Below are 19,360 nucleotides of genomic sequence, written 5' to 3'. Positions count from 1 at the left end.
CAGCATTCATGTGAGGTATGAATCTTCAATTGTGCCATGAGCTTCTAAGAACGAAGGTTTTTGCCAAAAATGAGTTTTGTTTTTGAGTAAATTTATTTAATTCGAAACAATGATTGCAATTTTTTTACGATGAAATGCATTTCGAACAATGTTACCCCGTTAATTGATTGGAAACGGATAGTATGTATGTTTACCTCTAGCATGAATATTTGGATTATTTATTTTTCGAGGGATCTCAAGAGAAATTTAAGAAGAAACTTCTAAATGATCATAGAAGTAGGTAACAGTTTGAAGAATTTCTCTTAAGTGTAATGTCTCCATGTATTTTTCGTGGGAATTTCTTCCAGTGTTGTTTATTAATTTTTCCAATAAATTATAAGTGATTTTTTTACAGATTCTTCCATGCTTTCTTTCTGCCAAAGGATCTTCAAAGATTCTCGTTCATCTAAGGATTCCTGTAGGAGTTATACAAGAAAACAGCCATGCATTCTTGCACTGATCGCTCCTTATGCAGTATTTACCTCCGGAATTCCTGAAAAAAATTTCTTGAAGAACAACTTGGGAAATTCCCGAAGAATTGCCTACAGGAATTAATGTGGGAATTTCATAGATAGTTCTTGAAAAAAACTTTGAAGGTACTTTTAAAGGAATCTCAGAAATTTCTGAAGAATTTCAGTAGTTATAGCTTCAAGATTTCCTGGCAGAATATTTTAAGTGTAACGTCTGGTAGGAAATTGGGCTCTAGCCGAGACTGTGATATGATAAAAAGATACAAAATAAAACATGCATCTGCTCGGGTATGTAGTACGTAGTTTAAGAACCTTTTAAAGGAATCCTGATGAATTTCCTGGAGGACATATGGAACATTTTCTGAAAGAATCTACAATTTCTGGAGAAATTTATAGAGCAATGTTTGAAATTAATTCTGATAGAATCCATCGAATATTGCCTGTAGATCTTGAAGAATAAATGTTAACAGGGAATACAGATATTAAAACACCATAGAGGATATCCTGGAGGGGGTTAATAAATGGAATTTTCTGGAAAATAACTTGAGGAATCCCTGGTGAAATTTTTAGCGGAATACCTGGTGGGATTTCTTCAGGAATATCTGATGGAACTTCTGGAGGAATCTCTGATACAATAGATAGTGAAATCCTTATGTGAATTGCTGTAGGAATCCTTGAGTGACTTCCTGAAAGAATACCTTATGGGATTCCTGGAGAAATCTGTGATAGGAATTACTGGCGAATTTTTTCGAGGAATTTTTAGCTAAATGCCTGGAGGAATAAATGGCGGAATTCCTGGGGAAATTACTAGCAGAACTCCTAAGGAATTACTTGCAGAAATTATGGAGGTGTTGTTGATGGAGTTTCTGAAATCACTCCAGTTGTAATTTCTGGAAGAATCCATGATGAAATTGCTAGATAAATTTCTGTTGTAGTTCCTGAGGTTATTGCTGGGATTAATGAAGTTGTCACTGGTGTGTTTGGCAAAAGACCACGGTTCATACAACTTTCAGCAGAGTTATATGGAGAGATTTAAGTTGAATTCCTAAAAAATAAAATGGTTAAATCCTTGGAAAAATTTTTGAAGGAAGCCTTAGAAGAATTCCTGAAAAAGTACATAGAGAAACTCTGAAGGAGAACATTCTCTGGAGGAATCATTGAAGTAATTTTCTGGAGAAATTGTGGAGTGTTTACTGAGGAAATGTCTGGCGGAATTACTGATGAAACTCTGGGAGAAATTCCAGGGTTAATTCTCGGAGAAGTCTCCGAAGTTATTCCTGGAGGAACTTCTGGAAACTATCTGAACTTCTTTCTTGGTGAAATCTTTGAGAAATTCTTGAAACAATACTGGAATCCATACACAAATTCTCGAAAACATTTCTTATTTCTTGCCGAAATGATCTTAGAGAAATACATTAAGCAGGTAATGGAGAAATTCCTGGGGTGAGATATTACTGAGAGTTCTCGGAGGAACCCCTGAAAGAGTCTCTGGAGGAAATCCCAGAAGAAATTTCTGGAAAATGTCAAGGTGAAATCTATGGAGGAATTACTGGGATTCCTGCAGGAGTTTTCGAAAAAATCTCTTTATTATTTAGCGGTGAAATTTCCCTAGAGCAATTCTTTAACAAATTCCTGAAGGAGCTAATGGAATTCTGTGGAGGAATCCCTGAAAAAAAAAAAAATGCTGGAACCCTGGGTAGTCCCTTTGGAATTTCTCGGGAGAATTCCTGGAAATGTCTCAGGTGTACCCTTTTCGAAAATATCTGAAATATTTCATTGAGGAATTTTTTAAGTAATTCTATGAGCATGAGCACGAGCATGAGCATGACCGCCCACAGTTGTTTCTCCGTTATTGCAAAAAGAGCTGTACTTACACAGGGAACCAACAGATGCTACCAAGGTCAATTTGAGGATGGAAGGGAAATGTTGTTACTTGCTTGATGGAAGCCAAGGAGTCCTCTGCACTTCTACAAGGAAATACTGGGAGTTTGGTTTTGAGAAAGGATTAGTTTTGAAAAACAATAAATATAGTTTGAAAAACGATTAAGATTTATATTAAAATGATTATGTGACCGTATAAACGGAAAAACGATACTTGAAGGAGTTTCTGGGGAAAAAATGAACAACAGCAGGAGGAATCCTTGGTGAAATCCTGGAGGAGTCCCTATGAGAATTTTCATAAAAATCTTCCGAGGAATCTGTTAAAGAACTGTTAAAGAACTCTCTGGAGCTGTCATTGGTAGAATTTTTGAAAATATCTGACACATTTCTTGGTGAAATTTTTGAAGGAATTACTGCATTCTCTGAACAAGTTTTTGAAAAAAAAAAATGTGAACTATTGCCTATTGAGAAATTCCTTGACAAAATCTTGGAGAAATGCGTTTTTACTCTGATATGGTTTATATTTACTCTTCCCAGATATTGTTGATATGGTAGATAAACAAAGCATTCCTATCGCCAAATTAATTCTAGAATTAATATAGTATATGCAAGATGTCCATGTTTGGTAGTTGAGATTTGCTTCACCATCAGACATGAGAACTGATGTTGAATTAAAGACAAATTTATTTGAAACTGGATTTACATCAAACTGCGGTGGGAGCGGATGAAATTTGTTCTATATTTTGTGATCTATTTTTTTAGAACTGTTATACAATTAGACCAAAAAAATGGAGCACCGGTGAAAACGACCTTACAAGTGTGCATTTCTCGCATCAGCATGTATACTATTATTGAACAATAACATCTGAACAAACGCCCAGATGTATGCAACTCATATACAAGCATGATTGTGTGCGTTCGTTTACAGCATGGCTAACGCCGAACTCAAGCGGGGCGTTTTACCCCGCAAAACAATACATATGCAGTTAAGCAAGCATTTTTTTTTAAATTAATTTATAAACCCCAGAAAAGTTAAAATGGATAGCTTTTTCTACTATTTGGTAGAAAACATGTTTGTCTATCCGACCATAATTAAAAAAGAGCATAAAATAATGTTTTTCACATCTAAAATCGCTGTTCTCCTTAACGAGGGCAAACTACCCCCAGTCCCCCTAAATATGACAGATTGAGCGACCAGTATTGCTAGATTTTCGATTGGGCTCATTTTTTTTTCTCCGTGTTGCCAAAACCTCTCTTCCGTGCAACTCGATCAAAAGATGTCGCTAGTTCACATGTGGGTGATGAATTTTATTCAATTTAGTTCAAGCAGTTACGTATGTTTGTCTGTGCTAAAAGTTTAGAAGCACAAAAAATATGCATAGGGCGTCCAAAACTAGGCATTTATTGAGAGTTTGATGAATAATACCTCAGAGATGGTTTGCCCCCTTTGCATTTAAACCCCGGCTACGTCTAAGCCCACGGCAACAAAGCTACAGAGATCATCAACGAACGCGCATCATCATCTTCACTGTTGCCCGAGATCGTCTTTATTCCTTTGATATGCAAATTCGCGCCAAAAACAACGCACCGTTGTTACTCCGTGCCATACCGATTGCCACCTTTCTCATCCTCGTTCTGTCAGCAGATAACGTTCATCAAGCTTGAGCAAGACGTTTGGCGTGATGTTTGCCAACAAAATGAAATTCATGTTTCGTAAAGTCTACGGTAAACTGTAACAACCGACCAAGACTTGGTTAGTGCAGAAGCGCTTAGACCTTTATTATCCGGTCCCGAGGCTCATTATCTTGCCCCAACCAACGGGTTGACCACAATGGACGTCACCGTCAGCCGTATCCCATTCATCCGACCGCAAATCGGATTATGAACCCATTTTATCGTCACCTAAGCCCGTGTCCTGCATCGCGAATGTCCCATCCATTAAATCCATCAACCACTCCTTTGACACGCTTCAGTGTCTAGCACACAGTGCCTTTCGTCCCCAAAGAGGTCACTTTAATACCTTGGGGGGGTTCGGGAAGGAAGAATTACGGTGCCTCGCTAAACTGTTTTTATGAAAAAATAATTGTCCATCAAAACTAAGTACAAGGCTCGATTCCTGATATCATTATTGCGTCACATACATTATAAGTCAGTACAAAGGTGAAATAAGTTATGAGTTGTAAAAACGTCTGATTATAACCGGTAACAAATGGAAAAATACTAGTTGAAAACAGGGGATTTTTTTTATTATCGGACCAATTTGGGCCGGAGGTTCTCCGATTTGTATGAAATTTTCACAGGAAGTAGAATTTAGTAAAGTAGAGCTCGTGGATATATGACCAAAAGTGAAATTCAAAAAATTGTAGTGGCCAAATTTACTGTAGATAAATTTTGACGTTTTTAAATTTATTTTTTTTTAAATTCATATCTCCTGAACTATGCATCGTAGAACAAAAGTCTTCTAGTGAAATCGAAAGGAAATTTTCTCCGGCCCAAACCTGTCCGATAACCTAAAAAAAATGCTCAACAGTTAGGACAACTTTTTTTGTGCCTTCGTAGGTTTTTGATGCTAATGAGTAATTTGATTATAGTTTTTTTTTTTCAATTTCTTAGTTAAAAACTTCAAATCAAGATTTCTTAGGATTCCTCCCAGGGATTTTTTTTCAATTGGGCAAGATTTACACGACGACCATAGGATTCGAGCCCTGCATCTAATTGTGATGACCATTTTTGTTTCATAATAACGGTCTAGAAGGGCACCGTGAGTGTCTTCGTCCTCCCAACATTATTGGATGGGGGAAACTATTAAGCTCTTAAATTTGAAACCGAGCGTAACCACCAGTGTGACGGATTGAAAACCACATCACTCCTAGAACTGGGCTCTGGAACAACAAAACTCTGGAAGCATGATCTCTTTTTCTGCTCACGTACGAATTATTTTTCTTCCATGCAGGTGAGACGACAGTGGTGCCACTTTTCTTTCTGTTCTTGAAAAGACCAGAAAACTTGTCCTAGTATGTAATTTAGAACTGAAACAGATGTCTTTGAAGTCATTTACTTCATCATTGTGTATCATGTGATGCAGCTAGAACTGTTGAAACTACTATGATTTTTGAAATTGTGTTTTAAGTGAAAGTTTGAAACCTTACTTATCGGAAACGTCATTCACAGTATTTGTACACATTTAGATATTTAAGAATACAGAGTCAAATTGGCTTATTTTCTTATTATATTCAAATGTTCAGTGTTTAGAAAGCAATATTTAGTTTCCAAAATTAAAGAAACACATAGCTGATAAGAAAAAAAAGCATATACGATCCCATCTGGAAGTATTGGAGTAGCTCAAAAATTAGGCTTAGTACTAGTCTGTGTTATCCCAAGACATAATCTTGGCTTGCATGTCCAAGAATTCTGATTTTTTTTTCATTTTTCTTTCAATCTACTCCTGGCATCACTGACGTGTTGCTTCGCATCGCCAACTGATGGGTTGTGGCTCATGTATCTGTTGGCCTGTTCTCAGTTCCCATTCGATGGACTCACTCTTCTGCTTGGTTTTACTGTTGTAGCTTGGCAGTTGCTCAGAATCACTCCAGGAGGGTATGCATCACTATCGTCAATGGTGCACTGCTGGTGCACATGATGCACGTAGGGTCTTTTGGGTTCATAATTTAGCAGAAAAAAAACCGTTATTCATTTCATTCTGCAGTTATAGGCAAATTTAAGTGAAAAACAACGAGATCTTTAGGTGCACATAACTCATGAAATTGGTTCGATACAAATTTTCTCTTATCAGCATTCGAAATGCCATACATTTGACAACTTTTTCTGCAAAAACTGTGAGAACATGCTACCTATAGCAAAGTTGTAATTTTTAATTAGATCAACAACTTTCCGTTTGCAATATTATGGAGAAATGTGAAGCAAAAATATATGTTTTAAATAAATTTTGTATGAAAAATATCGTCATAATAAATGTAAAATATTTAAATGTTCAATTCGCTCTAACTTGTAAATTAGCAAATTTCTGCAAAAAATTAAACGTTTTTTTTAAGATATCAGGATGCTTTTAGATGTGAAATATTCAAAATGGCGGCGACATGACGCGACAGGAGTTGTTTTTCATGTTCAAAATCATCAAAATTACTAATGTGTAATGTCGAATAGTACTAAAACTTACCTGACTGGGGATGAAACTGCCTACGGAAAAAAATCCCTTGAAAAAAGTAATTCAATTCAAATTTAATTCAGTACTTAAACTTCAACCAAATATGTTTTTCCATCTAAATGCTCGATAAAACTGTTGAACCATAAGCTTTCAGAACTTTGGGAAAATATTACATGTCTAAGATATTCTATTATTTTAAAATAACATTTTTTAAAAATATTACTCCATCCACTTTGAAGTCATAAGAGCCAAAGAAATTTAAATTGTTATTAAATTTCAATCAAGGTATATAATAATATAATACATGAAGTATATTTTAGAATAATTAAAAAACATAAAAATCTCAATACAGTTTTTGGTAGTTTTAGCCACCCCTTTATATGGAGCCCGATCATTGCACCCTGTTTGAAACTGATCATATCTGAGTTTTGAAGCACAATGATAAGTCTTTGGATTTCCAATCTAAATTCGTGAGAAATGGATCAATATTATTTTATCCAACTTTTTCTTGAAAGACTCCTATGTGCACTGCATCGGCCGCCTCTTTCTCTTATCGGCCACACGACTATTTTCCCAAAGCCTCTCCTGGATATTTACTATCTGCCGTCCATTTTTCCCCAGAACCATCATGGGGAACTATCATCAGTCTCGACTCCAGACAGGCTCAGCTCCACTTTGTCTGCTGGATCCACTTGATACGGATCATTTAACGGCTTTGTTTTTTGCTTTGCTTGCTCTCTCCGGTGGGTGGTTACATTGCTGGGTTTGAAAATAACTAGTCGGGTACTTGCCATATGGTGCAGAACCACTCCCGGAAGGCTTGGATTGAAATGGACCTGGTTTTATTGGCAGACAATTTTCCCGGCTGATGCTCGGAGAAAGTAGACTTGCATCATGGGATGGAATCATCCAGGGCTTATCGAGGTTTCAAGTGTCTCGTGATGATTGAGTTTGATGTTTGAAGGTGCCTAATTGGATTAGATTTGCAGGCCAGGATGTTATATACACTGAAATCTCAATTTACGTCACTTCTATAACGTTAATTCTATTATCATACAAATTAAGGCTGCGCGGCAATTCATGAGCATATACCTACTTATGCATGTTTTGTAAGTTCCGAACATTTAAACTTGTGCTAAACCAAATAAAGATCTTGACGGTTTCTATATCTATCGTGGTGATCCAAGATACGATTTCTTGAACTCAGAAACTTTGTGGATTATTGGTACTGATTTGACATGGAATTCTTCGTAAGTAAAATTCTATTTATATTTCTTGACCCATTAAATTAAGCTTTCAGTGTAGTTATTTCCATCATTTTTCAATCTCTCGTAGATCTAAAGGTGAATTTTTTCGTTTTTCTTTCAGAACATTCAACATCGACTGGTTGAAAGAGGATCCTTCAATCTCGCTTAACTTCTATGACGTAAACCACACATCACTGACAAAATGAAGCACTACCTGTACATCATACTGATATCCATCATGCTAGGCAAGCATTACGCGATGACACATGTTATTCGGGTAAGTTTCAAGTTCGACAGCACAAGGCTCACACTTTTAACCATCCCATCATTATTTTAGAAAAGGCAGCTTTTCCGTGAACAGGTCCTCCCACATGCCGGTGGCAAAATTCCAGACTCGGCTTTCCACACTGATCGCCTGGCGTTGAATCGTTTGCAAAAGGACGGTATAGCAGTTCCGGATGGAGTGCTCCTAGAACAGAGACGATATCAGGTGTATCCTCATCCTCATCGATCATCGCGACCGACCTTCCTAGTGGCTCAAACCCCAGATGGTCGTTACACATCACCCGAAGGAGCCTACAGCCACAACGGCTTGGAAACGGTCGATAGCACCTACGCAATTCCTATGCCATGGGAGAAGGACTCTCATTACAAGGTCCCATCAAGTGGCTACGCTTACGGCAAACCCGCCGCAGTGCCAGTGTTCAAAGAACTCCGAGTACCGAACTACTCGGTGTTCAATTTCGATTATAGCAATATCAAGAGCAAGCTGTTGCGCAAACCTGCTTCACTTTATCCGACGGCGGCGATTGCCTCCGCATACAGCCCTGCTTCCATAAGCCATCACCGTCATCTTCAACCAGCACCACCAAAGCCATCATTGTCTGTGGTGCCGCAGAACTACGTCGCTTACCACGCAGGTAAGTCTTGTCAGCATGTTCAATCAGTGTTGCTTGTTGCCTATCGAAAGGCGCTTCTCACCATCACGCTTTTCCATTCTCTGCTTTCTAGCGCTGGGTAACCTGTTGAGTTACCAAAATGCTGCTTCCGCGTACGGTAGCGACTGGGACAAGGACTGGGCGCCGTCCAGTGCTTTCCATCTAAATCATGATTTATCGTCTTCACACGTGAGTGCAACCCTCAATTCCATAACAAATATATCATACTCGAAAATCACCCGAAAGACATTTACCCAAACGACAAATACTCGAATGTAACACTTACCCGAATGCGTCATTTTCCCGAATGAGTAGAACTAGGTCTGCAACAGTGATAGAAACGTTAAATATGGTTCCACTGTGACCAGAAATCTAATATGTAGTATGAATCATCAACCACGGAATATCAACCATTGATATGTGTAGTCAGTCGGAGCTAAGCTAAGCTGGGGAGCCGAGAAAATTTCCGACCCAAAAAGATTCTCGACTGGTGGGATTTGAACCCTCGACTCTCAGCTTGGTCTTGCTGCGCGTTAACCCCTACAGCTATCCAGTCCTCCCGAAATGGGAATACAGAACTTACCCAATTTTGTCATCCCCATCCTTTTTGCAGAGTTTTTTTGCTCTCACGGTTTCATTATCATAAGATTATAGAGTAAAATCTAGAATGCCGTGAAAAGTGTACTACGACCTGTTGAACTTGGGTGTGCCATTTGGCCGAATGCAGTTTGGACGAATGCAGTTTGGCCGAATCAACAACAAAACAAAATCAAATTTTTTCAACGTTGATGTGTAGGATTCATAAGTGTGGCCCAATAACTGACCTGCTAGTTAACTTCTTGCTCTTAATGATGTGGCGGGACGTCATGTTTGTCACTACACCCGATTCTGTTTTTGCACGGGAGATGCGTACCGTGCAAAAAAAAGTTTTCAGTTCAAAATTTCAAAAACCGTGCAAAAAAAGTAACACCATTTCTCAACGTTTCATGCAAAAATAAGGTTTTGGCGGAAAAAAGTGTATGGAAACTTTTTTTGCACGGCCGTGTAAAAAAAAATCGTGCAAAAACAGAATAAGTGCTTGAAGAGATAAAACTATCCGTTCATTCAAGACGAAGTTGTGAACGCACATCAAGACTCTGAGCTCATGGCTGGTTCATCTCTGGGTAACGGTGTGCTAGGGTTTGCAATGTTTTTGATAATTTCATAAGAAATTTTTCATTCTTTTATATGTAGGCTATTCTTTCCACCTGTACTGGTTCCATTACTTTTGGCAATAATTTAGCTTATATTTTAATTGGAAATTTTACCTTCTTTAAATGATCGGCAGTTCTTTATAGTTTTACTGAAATAACAATTATTTGCATTAGACTAGCTTAAATTATTATAACAGATTTTTCCTTCTTTTTATCATAGGCTGTTCTTTCATATTTTAATATTTTTCATAGATAATGGAACTAAGGCTTATTATACGTTCATAGAGTCTTATTAAAAATTAGACCGAACGACTCTGTAAAGGTTAAAGCAGTTACATGTTTCTCCGTTGTGGAAAGAAAAAGCTAAACTTGTGGTTGCTAGAAATTAATTAATTTACTAAGTAGGGGAATTCGGGGTAATACCGACATCATAAGCATATTGAAAAAAATTTGTGCACTTTCGCTTGTTAAACGAACCTAAAATTGTTGTAGAATCACACATTGGTTATAAATCTATCAATCCTTGTGATCGCTGGATGATATATTTAGGTTATATAGTGATTTAAATCAAATTAATTTTGCATTATTTTTAGGTGAGCCAATTGAGAGTGCGGGTAAAATCGACACCCTGTTGGGGAAAAACCGACATATGCACTTTGAGTTGAATTTATTCGTTGTGAAGTTGCCATTATTATTGAAAAGAATGCTTTAAACATGTCTTTCGACTTTTTTCGAGAGGAAGGGTTCCCTCTAAAGGATTATACACATATTTCGTAAATTGAAGATGTGAAAATTTCAAATGTCCCATGCCAAGACTATAAAGTTGGGGTGAATACGCATGGATATGATTAATTTGTGTTAATGGAATGTTTACGAAGATGAAGTTGTGGCGAATGATTGGTTTTAAAAATAAATACTGTTTTATTTTAACAAGTCAGAAAAGTGTTATTATTTTTAGTTATTAAAAACTGTCGAACCTCATGGTTTGTAAATAAACAATATTATTATTTTATTTAATGAACAATAAAATAATTTATTAAATAAACAATAAGATTATTTATGTTTAAATTCTATGAATTTTTCAATTTCAAATGAGAAAAATTTCTTCAAGCTTTATCAAATAAGTTTAAATGTGAAACATAGAAATATTAGTTCGCCACATCACTGAAATTCAAAAATAAAGACTCACATAAACTACAGAGGAAGTCTCCCGACAAGAAAGATTACTTGGAGATAGATTATGAAGCAAAGAAAGGGGTCGATTTTACCTTAAATGAAAGTGTCGATCTTACCCAGAGTGGATATTTAGATATTTTACAATAGCGTTTTCAGCTGTCGAGAAACCAAAAATTAAATTCTTCTTCATGTTATATGAACGTAGTAATAGTAAATGATGATGTAGACGCAGAACAAAAAATGACATTTTAAAAATTTCACATGCAAAATAGTTAAAGAATAACAGCCAAATATTGCAACTGCTGTTGCTACTATGTTATCCAATATGACTTTGTTGTTTATTCCCAGTGAACCACGTATCGTATTAGAATGTGCATCCCAAAATCACATATTCGTACGTCAAAAATCAGAATCGCACAACATGCCAAATAAGGCATTATCAATGTTACCACATGTTGTATATAAATCCCCAATACGATTCATGAACGACAATCTGTGTTGACAGCAAAACATGTCATATAAAGAGCATCACAAAATCGCGTTATGTTGTATAAACTGACAGATCATATATCAATCCAGAAAGCATCATATGAAATCGCAATAACTTAGCAAAAATTGCCTCCCAAACTTGGTATCTGCTGACGATGGGCCTCAAAGAACAACATATCAAGTGTCGCTGAACATGAAACATGCATTAATATTGGCAAATAATCACCATTCTGTTATGAAACCCTTGGTGGTACAGTGGTAAGGTGTCCGCTTTCTAATCCAGAATCGCACGCTCGAGGCTTGCTGGAGACTTTTTTTAATTTTTATCCACATTTTGTGGCATCGTATTTCTGATCGGAGAAAGTCTGAAAAAGTCGTGCCAAGTACGCATATAGCCTCCACTTTGGTAGGTATATAGCCTTTTCGTGCATTCTGTACGATTGAATTGATTCATATAGAATGATGTATAACAAAAGTTGTACCAACCAAAATGTTTCCTGGGTTTTGGCAGTCTATTCGTACCTTCAGTTGTAATGTCATCCAAAACACAACATTTCACAAGTCAAGATAAAGCGTGGTGGATACTGCATGAAAATCTGCTCAAATCATGAAAAATCAAAGGGTGTCGATTGGATTATGGGCTTTCAATAATGGTTTCACTTTTTCACTTTCAAAAACTAAGTTTATTATATTTTCACGCAAATACAGTGCCCGAAATTCCTATAAGCGCATGACCATTTTTCACCGGCACATGTAGTATGAAAGTCCAATACTTCAATAAATCATCTCTGCTTTTAGGTATTCGGATAATATGATATTTCTACCAACTACTAAGACTTTTCTTTCAAACAGTTTGGAATGAAGAGGAAAAAACGGGATTTGAGTATGGAAATTCTTATAAGCGCACCTTTATTTTCAGATCATAAAAAATCATATCACAAGAACACAACAACTTTAGTACTTGGTTTGTTTACCATTTTTCAGAATTGTTTCATAAATTCGTTTCGGCATTGAATCGACGAGGTTCTGCAGCATTGTCAAAGGAATTTTACGCCACTCCTCTCTAACAGCTGCTTCCAGCTCTCGAACTGATCCGAACTGCCGTCCTCCACTGTAAACCCGTCTTGCGAGGATTCCCCAAAGATTTTCGATTGGGTTTAGGTCCGGACTCCGCGCTGGCCAATCCATAACTGGGATGTCCCGCTCCAAAAACCATTGTTTGGAGGCCTTGCTGACATGGATCGCAGCGTTATCTTGTTGAAAAACAAATTCGTTTTCCATCACATCCTCCGTAAATGGGATCAAAACACTGTCCAGAAGCTCAACATAGTTTTCGGACTTCATTCTGGTAGTAATTGTTGCAATCGGGGTTTTACCTCTACGTGAAAATGCAGCCCAGACCATCAAACTTCCTCCACCGAAATTTCTGCTCAGCTTCACTTGCGGATCCTTCCGAAGATCGTGCCAATAATACGCGCAGCAGTCAGGACCATCAAGATTAAACTTCTTCTCGTCGGAAAAAATCACGTTGTTCCATTCCCGCTTCCAAGACATATGGTTTCTGGCAAAATCCAGTCTTGCCTGAACATGCCTCGGAGTAAGGTTGGGTTTTTTGGCCTTTTTCGTGTACACCATGTGTCCAGATCCACGTAGTATTTGAGATACTCGCCTTGTTGTGATGGAAAGACTCAATTCCTTCTTAATACCGGATGAATCCAGCTCCCCGGCTTCACCAAGCTGGATAATTCGGTTCCTCTCACGGTTGGTGATCTTGGAGTTGCCCTTGTTTTTCTTCCGGATGCCGTAATTCTCACCTTTCTTCAGGAAATTTCGCACGACCGTCTCTCCTCTACCGATCCTCTTGGCGATTGCACGGTTACTTTGGCCAACATCCTTCAATTCAAGGATTAATCTTCGCTCCGTTTCGTCCAAGAACTTTCCTTTCGGCATCTTCAAAACTGTCAACAAACAACACTGTGCACGAATCGCAAAACTTTCCGCACGCATCTGTTTACATCGGCAGAAAAAGAAAATGACAAGTTTTTGTAGTGTGAGTGAAGCAAACACAAATGGCGTTAGCTTGGACACTGTGCGCTTATAGGAATTTCCTGGCCAAAAAATGATATTTTTATTTCACAAAATCGAAAAATTATTAATTTTGACTGTCTTTCATACAACCAAGTGGAAATATAGTAAATATCATTTTAGTAACAGATCGTCAATGTTTTATGTAATAACTAGTCGCAAGTGTTGAAAAATGCGTGTGCGCTTATAGGAATTTCGGCCACTGTATTCCACCATAAGTGTAAATTTACACCTTAATGGTTTTGAAATTGAACAAGTAGATGATTATAATTATCTTGGTATTTGGTTTGATTCTAAATTAAACTGACATTCACATATCAAATATATTCAGAAAGTTTGTTCAAAAGAATCAATTTTCTTCGAATCATTACGGGCACTTGGTGGGGTGTCCATCCTTCTGATATGATAACACACTTTACAAGACTACGCTCAGTTTTGGAGTATGGATGTTTTACTTTTGGTTGCGCTAGTCAAACAAACTTTCAAAACATGAAAAAATTCAAATTCGTTTAAAGTCAATGAATTCTACTCATACTAAATCTGTTGAAGTTTTAGCGGGAGCTGTTCCTCTCAAAATTCGTTTTACTGAATTAAATTGTAAATACCTAGTTCAATGCTTCAATAATAATCATCAAATAATTAATACATTAAAAGATTTACAAGAAATTAATCCAACATATAAAATGATAAACGCATTTGATTATTGTTCTACAGAAAATATTGTTCCATTTCATTCCAATTGTTTTTTTATAATTGTGATATAAATGTTGATAATACACATTTTTTCAAATTGCAGTCACCTTGTTCTATTTTTGTTGCCGAATTATGTGCTTTATATTTTACATGTAATTTTATAAGGGAATGTTCTCCAAACATTTATGTTATATGTACTGATAGCTTGAGCTGTTTGAATGCTATTTAATCCGTTAGTTTCAATTCTAAATCACATCATTTAATTTTATTGTTACGCAAATTAGTATATGATTTGCAGTCTCGAGGATTTATCATTAAATTTGTCTGAGTTTCAGCTCATTGTCAAATATTTGGTAATGACCAAGCTGATTCCTTAGCTAAACTAGGTGCATCTAGTGGCATTATATTCAAATGTGACATATTTTACTCAGAATATTTTACTAAATTAAAAAGAAGTTCAATCAACTTTTGGCAAATTGATTAGAATTCTAGTGATAAAGGTCGTTGGTGTCATTCCATATGTTCAAAAGTAGATAGAAAACCTTGGTTCAAACATCTATCTGTTGGTAGAAATTTGATTTGTCTTTTTTCAAGACTCATGTCCAATCATTATGTTTGCAACAGTCATTTATATCGTATTAATATTGTAGATTCTAATTTATGTGAATGTGGTGCATCTTATCAAGATATCGATCACATTGTTTTTCATTGTCAGAATTATGTATTTCCCAGGAAAAAAATTATTGATAATTTTCAAAAATTAAATCATTCTGTACCTACATCAGTTCGAGATATTCTTGGTAGTAAATTTCTTGTTATGATGAAAATTCTTTTTGGATTTTTAAATGAAATTCGATTTACTGTTTGATACTGCCTTTCAAATTTTCTATTCAGAGTTCAAGAAACATATTGTCCCTCGGCTTTCGTTCATCGATGTTTTCCCTTTGGCTCTGTTTTGGATCGTTTCCGGTCGAGCCTTTAATATTAGTTTTACTTATTTTATAACGTTTTTCAAAAAGATATAGAGGTTTTGCGCCCTTTTTAGAAGAAAGAAATCACTCAAAAGGGTTTTTTCCCTCTTCCAAATTCTTGTTAAAATAAATAAATAAATAAATAAAGGGTGTCGATCTTACCCACAGTGTCGGTTTACCCTGATTTCCCCTACTATCAGGAAGATTGAAGCAAATCGATGCTACAGAAAGACGAATAAATCGTAAACCTGTCTAACTAACTATTAAAAGCTGACTACAAACGCAATGCATAAACCTATGCTAGCAGAGCAGTGAATAATTGCTTACATTTAGAATGTTCTTCTTTCAGCAATGACTGTTCCTTGAACTAACACTAAAAAGCTGTATATCAATGATGATATATCCTTCTTTTAGAATAAACTGTTCTTTGGAATTCAGCTTTGAAATTCATTACAAATACATGCTAACTGCAATTCACTATTGTTTTTAATTTCGGCCAAACGGCATTCGGCCAAATGACATTCAGCCAAATGACCCGGAACCGTTAAACTTGTGTACCTTTTATAGTACCAAGTAGAGATGGTTGATATGAGTAAACGAATATCGATTCTATTTTCGATTCACTTACGTCGAAGTTTTTGTAAGACAGCTTAAATATGTTTCAGGAAAATTATTTTTGGGTTGGGCTTATTAGAATCAAGTTCAGCAGACATGCAAAATCAGTTGGAGTTTCTATTTTAAAAAACTTCTAATTCATAATCCTTAAAAGTTTACGTTTTTACTTGAAACACATGATTTATTTTCGATTTTAATCAACAAATCACTGAATCAATCAAAAGAGTCGCTTCACTTTCCTGAGTGAGTTACCTTCGATTCGCTCACCAAATTTTGAACAATATGCCCATTAGTGTGGGAAAAAATTAGATTCTCGCTCCAGTCCATTTTTTGGATTGCATTTAGGTCACATAACAACTGTGCAAAATTTCAGCTCGATCGGAGACATTATATTTTAGAGCCAGCCGTTCAAAGTTTTTATGGGATTTACTATGGGAAAACTTACTATTGCAAAGAAAAATCGCCAGAGGTCGCCCATTGACCTCTATAAAAATTCTGAACACAGACCTCGATAGATATTTTTACGATGAAGAATATTGCCGAAGACCGCGAAACAATCCGACACTCGTGAAAAATCTTATTCAATGAAAACCTATTGGCTAGGTGACGTTGATTAACACGTAAAGAAATAACAAAATCGGGCAAAATTTCCGAAAAGACTATGCTTAATATTTTTTTAACAACCATCGGATTGCTTTGCGGTCTTCGGAAATGTTGTTCATCGTAGAAATACTTATCGAGGTCTGTGTTCAGAGATTTTATAAAGGACAATGGGCGACCTCTGGCGATTTTTCTTTGCAAAAGTAAGTTTTCCCATAGTAAATCCCATACAAACTTTGAACTGCTGGCGCTAAAATATAGTTTCTCCGATCGAGCTGACATTTTTCACAGTTGTTATGGGACCTAAATGCAAATTTTTAATATAACCGTGTCCCAGGCTAATGCCCATCTCTTGTACCAAGGGACCAAATGCAGTGGCACCCATTCTGAATCCGACTTCTATGTCTTGAGTTGGAGTGCACAAGGGTTTCCTGGATAAATTCCTCAAAGCATCCTTTTTAGCGTTGGGCAAATATGATCAGAACATCGATGTTGCTGAATCGATTCAAACTCGACATGTCGAATCGATTCACCGATTTAATCGAATCATTTTTCTTGAATCGATTCGATTTTGAAAGCTCATAAGAAAATTTACTAAAACAAGCTCTCAAAATCAGACCAAATGCTATTTTATTTGGTTATCCAATTAATTAACGTTTGAAATAAAAAATGATATATTCAACGATTCTAAACTAGGTTTATGATTCATAAACTCATTGAAAAATGATAATCAATGTCATACTTTTGATACTTTTGAATCGAAACAAAAAATCGAATGAAGAAAATCGATTCACTCGATTTTGAGTGATCCTAACATCGATTCAAATAATCGATTAATCGGATCGAATAAATCGATGTTCGGAATATCGATTCAAAATCGCCCATTGCTAATCCTTTTAAAAGGCGCTTTAAGAATTCTGGTGGATTTGGTAGAGGAATCGGACAAATTTTCGAAAAGCTCTCTAGAAGCATTCCAGATCAAATCTCAGGAGACACTACTTGGATAATTTCTAATGCTTTTTCTCTAGGAATCTGGAACTAAATTCATGAAAAAAAAACTTGTTGGATAATCGCGTTATAGTCGCTGAGGGTTTCTTTGAAGCCTGCAGATTTTTGCATCACGATTTACTGCAAACACAATAAAGAAAAAAAAATTACATTGGAGATCAGTTTAGTTAAAATATAGACTTTAGAGACCTTTAACTAAAAATAGAGACTTGCATTGAATTGGAGGAATTGCAATGGAGGCCTTCCTTAGCCGAGTGGTTAGAGTCCGCGGCTACAAAGCAAAGTCATGCTGAAGGTGTCTGGGTTCGATTCCCGGTCGGTCCCAGATCTTTTCGTAATGGAAATTTCCTTGACTTCCCTGGGCATAAGAGTATCATCACACCTAAAACATGATATACGAATGCGAAAATGGCAACTTTGGCAAAGAAAGCTCTCAGTTAATGACTGTGGAAGTGCTCATAAGAACTCTAATCTGAGAAGTAGGCTCTGTCCCAGTGGGGACGTAATGTCAAGAAGAAGAAGAAGACTTGCATTGAAATTAACCAAATCTCTGAAAAGAGACCTGCCTGTAACTACATAGTTTTTAAAGAATTCGCAAATTGATAATACCATTCAAGTGAATGCATTTTGGGTAAATAGTTGTCAGGTATTTGTTATAAAATTATTCAAAACACTGTTTTATTGCTTATGACATCATTTACGAATCATCATTTTGTTAATCCCTTTCTTTCCATTTCTCTCACCGCGCCTGCTGCCTAACAGCCACTTAACAGTTTTGAGGACTTTTACGCCGATCCTGGCAGCAAACAACGCTTCTACCGGCATGCGAACCAACGACCGTCGTCGTCTTCTTTGCCATCACGACTTGCCAAAGGACGAAGACCATCCTCACCGTCATCATCATCAGGATCAGCATCATCGGCAACGTCTTCGCGGACAGCCACTTGAGGCAGCAGCTCGTTAGCGATGTTACCTTTTTTCGACTCCCGCATCTTTCTCTACCTCCACACCACCACCCCGCTGCTTTGAACGGCTTTTGATTTAATCCATGAACGGTTACACTGCGTAACAAAAATAACATTTTTGCGTGCCTCAAGGATAAAAAATTTACAAGAGACTTCGGATTGCTGAATCTGATGGCGCTTTCAAAAATGTCCAAACACGTCATAATTTTGGACTACAGGTCACTAAAGCTGTATAAAAAACTAATTTAAATATTAAATTTGACGCTTGCTAAATTTAATTTAATTTTTAAATGTCATACAACCCACCAAGCATACAAATGTTTTGTAACAAAATAAAATCTAAACTTTTATATTGAGATACAGCTTGGTTTGAATTTCAAGATCAAACTTCGATTAGGTATCGGTTTTTTCAACACATTTGCTGTTGACATATTTGACATAAAATACTCAACAAGCTATGATATTTTTATAAACGGCAATGGTTTCAGTAACTGTAAATAAAGTAAATATCTAGCGATATTTCAATGCTGGAGACAAAAAAAATTGTTCCCCAGTGTTATAGCAAAAAAGGACGAGCCCGTGATTGAACGAAAGGTTGTTCGTTTGTTAGCTCCCTCGGCCGCCCTGCAATAAATGTTTAATCCCTCAAATGGTGAGCCCTCGCCTGGCCCACGTGCAGAGGCTGATGCCCCCTTAATCCTGCTTTGGTTTGAATTTTATCCTCTTTTGGAGCAAATTGTGGGAACGTTTCCTCTGCGAATTAGATGATGAGGCCGACAATCAATTGGATGTTGCCATTCGAAGGCACGTGGAACTCTTTGCTTT

At 36.7% G+C, this 19,360-nt stretch overlaps 1 protein-coding gene across 3 annotated transcripts in view; it reads left to right on the top strand.

The window, feature by feature from the left end:
* Positions 1 to 18,682, top strand: part of LOC5566753 — a 148,261-nt gene extending 129,579 nt beyond the window's left edge. For 2 of the 3 annotated variants that reach the window (XM_021851279.1, XM_021851278.1), the window contains exons 3-6: positions 7,924 to 8,079; positions 8,140 to 8,722; positions 8,814 to 8,929; positions 18,333 to 18,682. In XM_021851279.1, coding sequence (XP_021706971.1) covers positions 8,005 to 8,079; positions 8,140 to 8,722; positions 8,814 to 8,929; positions 18,333 to 18,518 — 960 coding nt within the window. In that variant the 5' untranslated portion in view covers positions 7,924 to 8,004 and the 3' untranslated portion in view covers positions 18,519 to 18,682. The remainder of the gene's footprint in view (positions 1 to 7,923; positions 8,080 to 8,139; positions 8,723 to 8,813; positions 8,930 to 18,332) is intronic. The other variant, XM_021851280.1, reaches the window with a different exon arrangement.
* Positions 18,683 to 19,360: the final 678 nt, after the last annotated feature.

The sequence above is a fragment of the Aedes aegypti genome, chromosome 3, assembly GCF_002204515.2.
Source record: "Aedes aegypti strain LVP_AGWG chromosome 3, AaegL5.0 Primary Assembly, whole genome shotgun sequence".
In the NCBI taxonomy this organism is placed as follows: domain Eukaryota; kingdom Metazoa; phylum Arthropoda; class Insecta; order Diptera; family Culicidae; genus Aedes; species Aedes aegypti.
This window is presented reverse-complemented; position numbering and strand designations above follow the sequence as displayed.